Source organism: Seriola dumerili, unplaced genomic scaffold (assembly GCF_002260705.1).
Source record: "Seriola dumerili isolate Sdu_G_001 unplaced genomic scaffold, Sdu_1.0 BDQW01000565.1, whole genome shotgun sequence".
Lineage (NCBI taxonomy): Eukaryota > Metazoa > Chordata > Actinopteri > Carangiformes > Carangidae > Seriola > Seriola dumerili.
Window position 1 is genome coordinate 1,369,186 of NW_019174820.1, and position 11,973 is coordinate 1,381,158.

Genomic DNA, 11,973 nt, shown 5'->3' on the forward strand with positions numbered 1-11,973 from the left:
CGAAAATGAAAACAGCCATTTAAAGTTGCTGAAGTTTTCCAAGAGTTAATTATTGTTGAGTTTTACGTCTGATATTAAAGTCCACTTTAGATCCAGCTCAAGCTGACGAGGTAATTTGAAATGCTGAGCACCAGATCGACATAATTTGTATTAAAACATTTTTTAAAATGACACTTCTTGGAGTCATATCATTCATATCTGAACACACAGACATGATACACATATTTTAGATTCAACCAAACAAAAGTTCACTTGACGTCTCAGTCCTTCCCAACATCCCGACCAGGCCTCTTCACGACTCTCTACAACAGAACCAGTTGAGGGGACGCTTACATCACTGACTGTGGACTGGCAGCAGACATCGTTTCATGTCCTCAGAACCACTTTATTCTGATCAACAGCCACATTGTGGACGAGCTTCATGAGAAGCATCTTCTTGGCTCCACCGTGTTCATTATTTCATTATAAAGCCAGTGATCAAACAAAGTTCCTCTCAGGAAACAGAGACCTGCTTAGAGTCACTGTAAAATGAACACAGCTGGATCAGGTTTAGTTTGGCAGTAAACGACTCTCATCCATTATGAAATGACAGGGACTGTGATTGTTATTAGTTTGAGTTTTCTGTTAAAGAACGAACGTATGCACCGAGAGTTCGGTCTTTGCATTAATCGGCACATCTTGACAATGTCTCCACAAAGATGGCGGCAGGTTTCCCTTGAACTCCGCTAAGTGTTGGAGACACGCCAAGACCCGAAAATACAGACTTTTCCTTTGCGCCTAAAATTTCCCCCAAACCTTCACGGGCAGTCAGTCAGAGAGGTGAACCGGTCCAGGCCTCCAGCAGCTGCTGGTACACCTGCAGAAATCATCTGAACAATGTGTTAGAATTATTCAGTCAGGGATCATTCAAGTGGATCAGTGGAGCGGAGAGAATCTGATTGAGTCGTGGCTATTCGTCAATAATTCTGTTAAAGTTCTCAATAAAAAGTCTCGGTGAGGTTACCTGTCGTCACTGACATGAAGTCGGCGTGGTTACGGAGCGAGATAGACTGATGACTTTTAGGTGCTAAACACTGACAACACTGATATTAGTCCTGGTTCTTTCTGCACTGTGTTTGTCTTTGTGGTAACTTCTGCGCACTGAAGCTCTTAATTGACACCTCACTGACAGTCTCTGGGATCGTTGCGCTTCTTTGGTAACGTCTTTGGTGGTCCGTTCATACACCACAGATCAGCCAGTAAAAGATATAAGACCTGAAGCCTGATTCCCTCCTCGTCTCTCATGAGCCTGAAGTTTGTGGGTAGGTTGCGTTGAGCAGGTAACTTACTGTGCGTACTGAGCTCTGATTGGTCGTTCATTTTGTCGTGTCATCACAATACTGCTGCTCGACAAAGTGGTTAATTTCCAGAGTAGGAAACGGTTCTGTACTATCTTCTATTTGACAAGGAAATCAACATGTTGTCATTTGTATGAAGCTCTGGCTTCTAGTTGATGGAGCCAATATAATCAATATGTGTTAACGGGACATACTGTATGTAAAGATGCTGATCTTGTTCCGTCTGTCCAACTCTTTGGTCCAAAGGGAGATATCTTATCACCTGCTGGGCTGGTTTCATGTTGTTGCTGCACTGACCCCGATGTCTTTTCCCCACTTCACTGTCTTCACATAATAACATGCGTCACAAAGCATGAAATTCAGTTCTGAATGTAAGTCCATGCCTGTGTTTTGTTTTCAATTGACTTAATTAATATTTAAATCTCCAAGAGAGGAGGCTCTGAGCCTCTCTTCTGATTGGCTGACTGAGTGATCCAATAAAAATGTTGCAGATTTCAGGTAAAAACACTCAGAGAAACCAAATCCTGCAAGGTTTGGATGGTGGGTCCAGGTGGGCGGGGCTTGGTGACTGACTAACATGTAAACAAGCTGCAAACATCCACTGAAAACAAGTCTGAACTATATTATCAGTGTGGCTGCTGAAGAACAGACGTTTCCAGCGGAGACTGACGAAGCTGCGAGCGAGCCGGATCCTGAGGACGCGAGGCGTTGGACGAACCGAAGAGAGCGTCGCAGCGAGGCCTGTGATTCTCTGTTCGCGTCTCCAGCTCGTCCTTCCTCTGTTGACAGATAGTGTGACAGTTCTCCCCTCTGCCAAAAAATGAGCCGCACTCTTTCTTTCATCCCTCTTTTCATCTTTCCTCCACCTGAGAGATGGATCACCGCAGGATTACCCCCCTCGCCCTCCATCAGCACTCACTCTCTTCCTGTCATCTCTGGTCGTCCCCCTCCCTCTGTGACCAGCTCTTGGCCTCCTGTCTGTTTCTTTTTTGTCTCTTTCTCCTTTGATCTCTCTCTCACCCTTTTCTCCCTCCTTCTATCTGCTGCAGAGTCTCCAGAGTGCTGCTCGACTTTCTGACTGATGTGGTGGGATTTCAGTTCTTCAAAAACAAACCTCACACACACTCTCACAGACACACTCTCACATGGCTCAGCAGTTGTGTAATCCCTCGGCGGCTCCCGCTGAGCTGCCCGTCAGGAGCTCAATGAAGAGGAAACAGTGTGTAGACGATACACACTACGTCACTTTCACGAGCTGTCGGTGGGAAAGAGCGATTGAGTGGAATGTTTTTCGTCGTGCCGTTCGTATACTGGAACGTTTCCTGGAGTTGTCTTTCTTCAGCGGCGCAGCGAGGCCTCTGAAACAACAGCAGCGAACTGGCGTGACAGCAAACTCGCCACTGAATCCCGCGTTATTGAAATTCTTTAAGTTGGCGCGGCTGCTGGTGAAGTTTAGTCATTTTATGGAACACACAGGCAGATCCCCGCTGTCGACGACCAGACCAGGGGTCATGTCAGTTGAACCTGGCTCAACGTTTGTCACAACATCAGCAGCTGAAACGCTGCATGAGCTGAATGTATACATACAAGCAGATGCTCCTGGTAATGACTGAGATGAGACTTATGTTTTTTCTACTGTTCACTTTGCAACCGTCACAATGAAAGATGAAATAATTGGCGGCGTGATAACTTTCCAGAGTCTCACTGTAAGATGAAGCAGTTTTGTTGTCTGATAAACCTTCAAACCCACCGATCTGTTCCTCAAACGTGCCGACATTATATTATATTTAGATTTATTTATTAACAGCAGGTTGTTTTCAGTCTGAGTGTCTAATTAGCAGATCAAGAATGAGACGTCTCAGCTCTTCAAACTGTACGGGGCTTTGTGGTGACAGACACAGACTGTAAATAAAGATGGACGTCGCCTCTGTGACGTCACCCACAAGTTTCTGAAGCTCAGAGTGAGCTGCTCCACCCTTGCCATCTTGGCAGTGTCTGACTCCGCCCTCTAACTCCCAGCTAATCCAAATATGGTCAAAGAGGAGGGGCATGTGTGGAGCTGAGACTTTGGTGCATGTCGGTTTGTGACAAGCATACGCTCACCCACCTGTCACTCAAACAGGCCACGCCCTCAATCCTCCATAGCTTTAGTCCTTAATAAAACGTAAACAGGTGAGGTATATAAACAGGTGTCATGAAGGAGGAAATTAGCTCTAGAGACCAAAACAGTTTTTGTACCAGGCTGTGAACATGTTGATTTCTGCTGTAAAGTTGGACATTTTAACATGGGAGTCTATGGGGACTGACTCACTGTTGGAGCCAGACTCTAGTGGTCACTTTGTTTTTTTGCTGTCTACATTGTTTGTATTTACTGTATCATGTGTGATGACTGAATAAAAAGTACTTCACTAGACGTTGTAGTGTTTACATTTATATTCAGTCTCATGATTGTTTGTGTTGTTGTTCTGTGTGTTGCAGTCTGACCTGGAGCAGTATAAGAAGGCGTTATTGGACGCAGGCTGTGACCTTTCACCTCTTAACTACATCAAACAGTGGAAGTAAGTCGGTCTGTTGTTTTATTAAAATCGTCCGATGTTGACCAGCAGCATCATTTAACCGGAACATCTACTTTCACACAGTTCTGGTGTCAGTTCAGGAAGATTTAAAATGCCTGATTAAAAACGTGAAACGGCTTTTTATGATACAGTAATCATTTACATAACAAGGAAATAGATAGCCTATAACACTGTGTGTTGTATTTCACTTTATTAAATCTGGTTTTATTTCAGTCTGTTCACTTGTATATTTTAAACTCATGGAGACATCACCATAGTTACTGTATTGATACATACTGCACCATATTTCCATCAGATTTATTACAACAGACTTTGACTTTCTTAATAATTTCTGTCAGTTGACAGTATTTTCTGAGAGAACAGATTACAGTTAATTTAGGACAATGAAAGTATTAAAGCTCCATATTTGGTTTATTTGAAGTGTTGATCCATCAGAAGATATAAAAACCATCTCAGTGCAGTTTTACATCTCCTCTCTCAGGCTTCTCTCTGCAGCTCTAGTAACAACAGGTCGGTGAGCCAATCAGAAGAGAGGAGGCTCTGAGCCTCTCTTCTGATTGGCTGACTGTTTTCTGAGTGATCCAATAAAAATATAGCAGATTTCAGATAAAAACACTCAGAAAAAACAAATCCTGCAAGGTTCGGATGGTGGGTCCAGGTGGGCGGGGCTTGGTGACTGCTTTGTTGTGACATCACAAAGTTCCAGAAGTCCTGACGGCTGGTTTTAAGGCTCAGTTTCTGAATACAGGCTGTGTGCATTTCTCTGTGGACTGAGGCTTTGATACTTTCACAGTATTAATATAGAAGCTAGAGCTGATCTATAATCACACTACACATGGACACAGACCTTTACTCTGGAGGAGCTTTAATAATTAGGAGGTAATTGAGCCGGTGATTCTGGGTCATTCTAGTTTAATCTCTGATCTTTTTTCCAGGGCGTTCACTAAGATGGCCACCACCCCGGCCAACTACGGCAACAGTGGAGTCAAACCAATGGGGTGAGTTATTAATAATAATAAATGACATTATTTCCTTCAAGTGGTTTTAAAATCTCCTTGATCATCACATATAAATATATAGTGAAAAATTCAAAAACATGTAAGAACAAAACCTCTAGTCAAAATAATTTTTCTCGTTACTTCAGAGTGACAACAGTGATTTAAACCTGATTTTATCCAACATCTTTAAAACCTGAGAACTGTGTTTACTGGAAGTGTTTCTCCTGGGATTAAGCAGCAGGAGACATTGTGTGGAAATATGACATTTTACCTCATAAAACAACTGTAAATCTGTCCACAGCAGCTCAGAACTGTGACGAGAGACAATAAATAAAAAAACACTTACTAATATTCCTGTTCAAGCTTCCTGTGAACAAAAATAAATTCCAAAACTTCTCATTTAGAAGAAATAAAAAGTCGAGTGACACTTTGTATAAATCAGATCATTGTTTTGGCTCTGGTGTTGATTTTACCTGGTCGGTGGTAGTTTGGTTATTCTGACTGATAAACTGATTAATTGATTCTTATCTGGTTTGTTTGCTTTAATAATAATCAATATTTCAGGCGCCTACAGCAGAGCAGCAGTCGCGGGATCAGTTGGTATTTTTATTCATTTGGTTTGTGTTGAGACTACCAGCCTAACCCTGTCCTCCTCTTCTCTGTCTCACTCTGTTTCTCTCCCTCCTCCTCCTCCTGATCTCTCACCCTCTGTTTCCTCCCTCCCTCCCTCCTCCTGGTCCTCCCCCCTCCCATCTCCTCTGCAGTCTGTTTTCCAGAGTGATGAATACTGGCTCCCAGTTTGTCATGGAGGGAGTGAAGAACCTGGTGCTCAAACAGCATGTGAGTAAAAAAACGAGCCGCAGTAAAAACCAATCAGCATCTGGACCCGACACACCTGCTCCGATAAATAAATGACGATAAATAGTTTTCAGCTCCGATGTTCTGCGTCGTGTCGTCAGGGACGATCCTGAGTCACAGCTGACTGAACATGGAGCCGTGAGTTAAAGGTCTGAACCAATTATCAATATACTTCATCGTTATCAGCTGATGGCTCTGAAACAAAACTCGGCCTCCACTTATTTTCAGTCATTTCTCTGCACAGGAAATAGATTTTTATTTAGATTTTTTTTTTTAGTTTTCAGATGTTTTAGCTCCAAAAGAGATTTTGCCTCTTTTCCGTCTTCATCTCCGCTCCAGCTTCAGTTCCACCTTCACACAGACATCACAGGTGTAGACGGCAGATGCTGACAGAGTCTCGTGAATCAGTTTAGGTTCAGAATAAAAAGTTAGGCAACATAACCTTGGAGTGACCAGGTGAACGCAGTCAGGTGAGGGGTGGTAAGGGTGAAGACAAGAGCCAATCAGTGACAAGGAAATGAAGTGACGTAGGTGAAGAAAGGAAGAGGAACAATGAAGGAAAACAGGGATCATGAACATGGTACATATAGTTTTATGTGGTACAGTTCCTAAATTACCCGGGTGGTCAGTTGAATTAAAGCGTCTCTGTGTCGATCTTTAAACTGCCAGGGGAGTCAGAGGAGTCAGAGGAGTCAGGGGAGTCAGGGGAGTCAGAGGAGTCAGGGGAGTCAGAGGAGTCAGAGGAGTCAGAGGAGTCAGAGGAGTCAGGGGAGTCAGGGGAGTCAGAGGAGTCAGGGGAGTCAAGGGAGTCAGAGGAGTCAGGGGAGTCAGGGGAGTCAGTGTGGCTGCGTGACTTAAAGCAACACAGACTTCATGTCCCACTTCAGGATCTCGTCCTCCAGAGCGTCTGAAGACCGACCGCGTCACAGCGATTAGACTGTCTCATTTTAAAGGCTCCTTCAAATGCGTCCTTCTTTTCCCTGGACTTCGAAGGATCCAACAGGTGGATCCAACGTATCCCAAGATTCATTGTAATGAAAATAATATGTCAGCAAACAGAGCTTGACTATCACACTGTGAAACGTCAGTATTGGGTTTCAGCTCAGTTCAACAGCTAAAGGTACAACTGTTAAAACCAGGAAAACCGAGACCTTAAAACAAAAAGTTAGGTGTTTGCAATGCAGCGGTGAGGGCGGGAACAGCTGGTGACACAAAGAGAAACTCCTCCGTAGACCGTGTGGTTTCAGTTCGACCTTCATGATCTCTTTGTTGTTTTTTTGCCTCTAATGTGACAGTGAGAGAGTGACAGGAAGTGACAGGAACGTGTCTCTTCTTCTGTAACGAACATTCCTCCGTCCTCAGCTGTGTGTCTTTACCCACCCCCCCTCCACCCACCTGTGTCTGACAGGAGGTTAAATCAAGCGTACTCTTCGTTCCTGGACAGCAGCGACGATGATGACAACAAGGATGATGATGAGGTGTTTCAGGGTGAATCTGGCACCAACATGAAGCCATTTATAATCATTACACACTCACACACACTCACACTCACACTCACACACTCACACTCACACTCACACACACACACACACACTCACACACACACACTCACACACACACACACACTCACACACACACACTCACACACGCACGCACACGCACAGAGGGAGGTGGTGTCTGTTTTCTTCATATAGAAGCTGAAGTCGGACCATGATGCTTTGCAGAGCTGCCAGACCTTTACAAACACTCAGAGCCGGTCTGGATGCAGCTGTTGACATTCTGTCAGGGAGGATATTTACACTCGCCTGCTGCACTCCACCACGTTCTTCAGACCGAAGTCCAAAGCAAACAGGTTCTGCTCCGAGAAAACCAAACCTCGGGTCAGCTGAGTCCAGTTCGTCTAAAGCAAAGACGCCGTGACTCCGGGATTTTACTGTGAAAATCACCACAGTTTGAAATAATCGTTTCCTTCTGTTGTTCAGCACCAAGTGTAACTGAAGTGTGGAAGATGAAATTGAATTTTACACCAAAGAAAATGTTCTTACCAGAGTTAAAGAGGCTCTAATCAATATTTCTGTATTTCCATCGATCACATCCATCCATCCATTTTCTCCCGTTTATCCGAGGTCGGGTCTCCGTGGCGCTTTCTAGCTTCTCCTGGAGGATCCCGTGTGTGTGTGTGTGTGTGTGTGTGTGTGTGTGTGTGTGTGTGTGTGTGTGTGGTCACCGTATGTTAAAGTGGGTTTACTTCTCTCTTCCAGAACCTTCCAGTCACTCGGATCCTGGACAACCTGATGGAGATGAAGTCCCACCCTGTGAGTCCAGTCTCTGTTTGTCCTGTCGTCATGACAACACTGTGTTTCACTGTTCAGTCAGCTGTTCAGTCAGCTGTTCACAACGACCATGTGACCAGTGATTAATGCTCATAAATTCATTTTTAAATGGTGCGGGCGACATTTGGTTTTCATGTTGTCTCATTCTGGTGGACGTGATATCTCAGTGACACCTTGACAGAACTTCTTCAAATTTTGCACAAACGTTCGTTTGGACTCGAGCGATTAGATTTTGGTCAAAGGTGAAAGGTCAAGGTCATGTTACTTGTAAAAATGTTTCTGAACAATCTCCAGTCCACCTTAAATAAATAGTTTATTTGATTAATGTTAATATTTATTCATCAGTTTTCTGTTGCACATGTTTAATGATTAATTATTGATGTTATTAGGAACTATTATTATTATTAGGTATGTGAATATTAAAGACAAAACTCCATACATTTTTTAATTTTGAAATTAACACACACACACGCACACACACACACACACACACACACACACACACACACACACACACCATGTGAGTAAAAAAAACGAGCCCGCAGTAAAACCAATCAGCATCTGGACCCGACACACCTGCTCCGATAAATAAATGTACGATAAATAGTGTTTTCAGCTCCGATTGTTCTGCGTCGTGTCGTCAGGGACGCATTCCTGAAGTCACAGCTGACTAACATGGAGCCGTGAGTTAAGGTCTGAACCAATTATCAATATACTTCCATCGTTATCTAGCTGATGGCTCTGAAACCAAAACTCGGCTCCACTTATTTTCAGTCATTTCTCTGCCACAGGAATAGATTTTTATTTAGATTTTTTTTTTTAGTTTTCAGATTTTTTAGCTCCAAAAGAGATTTTTGCCTCTTTTCCGTCTTCATTCTCCGCTCCAGCCTTCAGTTTCACCTTCACACAGACATCACAGGTGTAGACGGCAGATGCTGACAGAGTCTCGGAATCGTTTTAGCTCAGAATAAAAAGTTAGGCAACATAACCTTGGAGTGACCAGGTTGAACGCAGGTCAGGTGGGGTGGTAAGGGTGAAGACAAGAGCCAATCAGTGACAAGGAAATGAAGTGACGTACGGTGAAGAAAGGAAAGAGGAACAATGAAGGAAAACAGGATCATGAACATGGATACATATAGTTTATGTGCGTACAGTTCCTAAATTACCCGGAGATGGTCAGCTTGAATTAAATCGTCTCTGTGTCGATCTTTAAACTGCCCTGAGTCGGGAGTCAGAGGAGTCAGAGGAGCAGAGGAGTCGAGCAGGGAGTCGAGGAGTCAGAGGAGTCAGGAGTAGCGAGTAGGCAGTCGCGGAGTCAGAGGGAGTCAGAGAGTCAGGGGAGTCAGAGGAGTCAGAGGAGTCAGGGGAGGTCAGGGGAGTCAGAGGAGTCAGAGGAGTCAGGGGAGTCAGGGAGTCAGGGGAGTCAGAGGATCAGGCGGGAGTAGGGGAGTCAGCAGGAGTCAGGGGGAGTCAGGAGTCAGAGGAGGAGTCAGAGGAGTCAGAGGGAGTCAGAGAGTCAGGGGCAGTCAGCGGAGTCAGGGAGTCAGGGAGTCAGAGGAGTCAGAGGAGTCAGGGAGTCAGGAGCAGAGGAGTCAGAGGAGTCAGAGGAGTCAGAGTCAGGGAGTCAGTAGGGGAGTCAGAGGAGTCAGGGGAGTCAGGGGAGTCAGGGAGTCAGAGGAGTCAGAGGAGTCAGGGGATCAGGGGAGTCAGAGGATCAGGGAGTCAGAGGAGTCGAGGAGTCAGAGGAGTCAGAGGAGTCAGAGCGAGTCAGGGGAGTCAGGGGAGTCAGAGGAGTCAGAGGAGTCAGAGGAGTCAGAGGAGTCAGGGAGTCAGGGAGTCAGGAGGAGTCAGGGAGCAGGAGTCAGGGAGTCAGAGGAGTCAAGAGAGGGAGTCGGCGAGCAGAGGAGTCAGAGGAGTCAGGGGAGTCAGTGTGTGGGCTGCGTGACTTAAAGCAACACAGACTTCATGTCCACTTCAGGATCTCGTCCTCCAGAGCGTCTGAAGACCGACCGCGTCACAAGCGATTAGACTGTCTCATTTTAAAGGCTCCTTCAAATGCCGTCCTTCTTTTCCCTGGAACTTCGAAGGATCCAACAGGTGGATCCAACGTATCCCAAGATTCATTGTAATGAAAATACTATGTCAGCAAAACAGAGCTTGACTATCACACTGTGAAACGTCAGTATTGGGTTTCAGCTCAGTTCAACAGCTAAAGGTACACAACTGTTAAAACCAGGAAAACCGAGACCTTAAAACAAAAAGTTAGGTGTTTTGCAACTGCAGCGGTGAGGGCGGGAACAGCTGGTGACACAAAAAGGAAAAACTCCTCCGTAGACCTGCGTGGTTTCAGTTCGACCTTCATGATCTCTTTGTTGTTTTTTTTGCCCTAATGTGACAGTGAGAGAGTGACAGGAAGTGACAGGAACGTGTCTCTTCTTCTGTAACGAACATTCCTCCGTCCTCAGCTGTGTGTCTTTACCACCCCCCCTCCACCCACCTGTGTCTGACAGGAGGTTAAATCAAGCGTACTCTTCGTTCCTGGACAGCAGCGACGATGATGACAACAAGGATGATGATGAGGTGTTTCACGGGTGAATCTGGCACCAACATGAAGCCATTTATAATTCATTACACACTCACACACACTCACACTCACACTCACACACTCACACTCACACCACACACACACCACACACTACACAACTCACACACACACACACACCACTCACACACATCACACTCACACACACACACGCACGCACACGCACAGAGGGAGGTGGTGTCTGTTTCTTCATATAGAAGCTGAAGTCGGACCATGATGCTTTGCAGAGCTGCCAGACCTTTACAAACACTCAGCAGAGCCGGTCTGGATGCAGCTGTTGACATTCTGTCAGGGAGGATATTTACACTCGCCTGCTGCACTCCACCACGTTCTTCAGACCGAAGTCCAAAGCAAACAGGGTTCTGCTCCGAGAAACCAAACCTCGGGTCAGCTGAGTCCAGTTCGTCTAAAGCAAAGACGCCGTTGACTCCGGGATTTTACTGTTGAAAATCACCACAGTTTTGAAAATAATCGTTTCCTTCTGTTGTTCAGCACCAAGTGTAACTGAAGTGTGGAAGATGAAATTGAATTTTACACCAAAGAAAATGTTCTTACCAGAGTTAAAGAGGCTCTAATCAATATTTCTGTATTTTCCATCGATCACATCCATCCATCCATTTTCTCCCTTTATCCGAGGTCCGGGTCTCCGTGAGCGCTTTCTAGCTTCTCCTGGAGGACCCGTCGTGGTGTGTGTGTGTGGTGTGTGTGTGTGTGTGTGTGTGTGTGGTGTGTGTGTGTGTGTGTGGTGCTGTGTGTGTGTTGTGTGTGTGTGTGTGTGTGTGTGTGTGTGTGTGTGTGTCTGGTGTGTGGTCACCGGTATGTTAAAGTGGGTTTACTTCTCTTTCCAGAACCTTCCAGTCACTCGGATCCTGGACAACCTGATGGAGATGAAGTCCCACCCTGTGCTGAGTCCAGTCTCTGTTTGTCCTGTCGTCATGACAACACTGTGTTTCACTGTTCAGTCAGCTGTTCAGTCAGCTGTCACACGACCATGGACCAGTGCATTTAATGCTCATAAATTCATTTTATAAATGGTGGGGGACATTTGGTTTTCATGTTGTCTCATTCTGGTGGACGCTGATATCTCAGTGACACCTTGACAGAACTTCTTTCAATTTTGCACAAACGTTCGTTTGGACTCAGCGATTAGATTTTGGTCAAAGGTGAAAGGTCAAGGTCATGTTACTTGTAAAAATGTTTCTGAACAATCTCCAGTCCACTTAAATAAATAGTTTATTTGATTAATGTTAATATTATTCATCAGTTTTT

General features: G+C 45.0%; 1 protein-coding gene across 1 annotated transcript in view; it reads left to right on the forward strand.

Annotated features, from left to right (window-relative positions):
• The window catches only part of scfd1 (sec1 family domain containing 1), a 31,333-nt gene that overhangs the window by 16,792 nt on the left and 2,568 nt on the right, over window positions 1–11,973 (forward strand). The window contains exons 17-20 of the mRNA XM_022764703.1: window positions 3,816–3,895; window positions 4,849–4,911; window positions 5,676–5,751; window positions 8,031–8,084. Of these exons, the coding sequence (XP_022620424.1) occupies window positions 3,816–3,895; window positions 4,849–4,911; window positions 5,676–5,751; window positions 8,031–8,084 (273 nt within the window). The remainder of the gene's footprint in view (window positions 1–3,815; window positions 3,896–4,848; window positions 4,912–5,675; window positions 5,752–8,030; window positions 8,085–11,973) is intronic.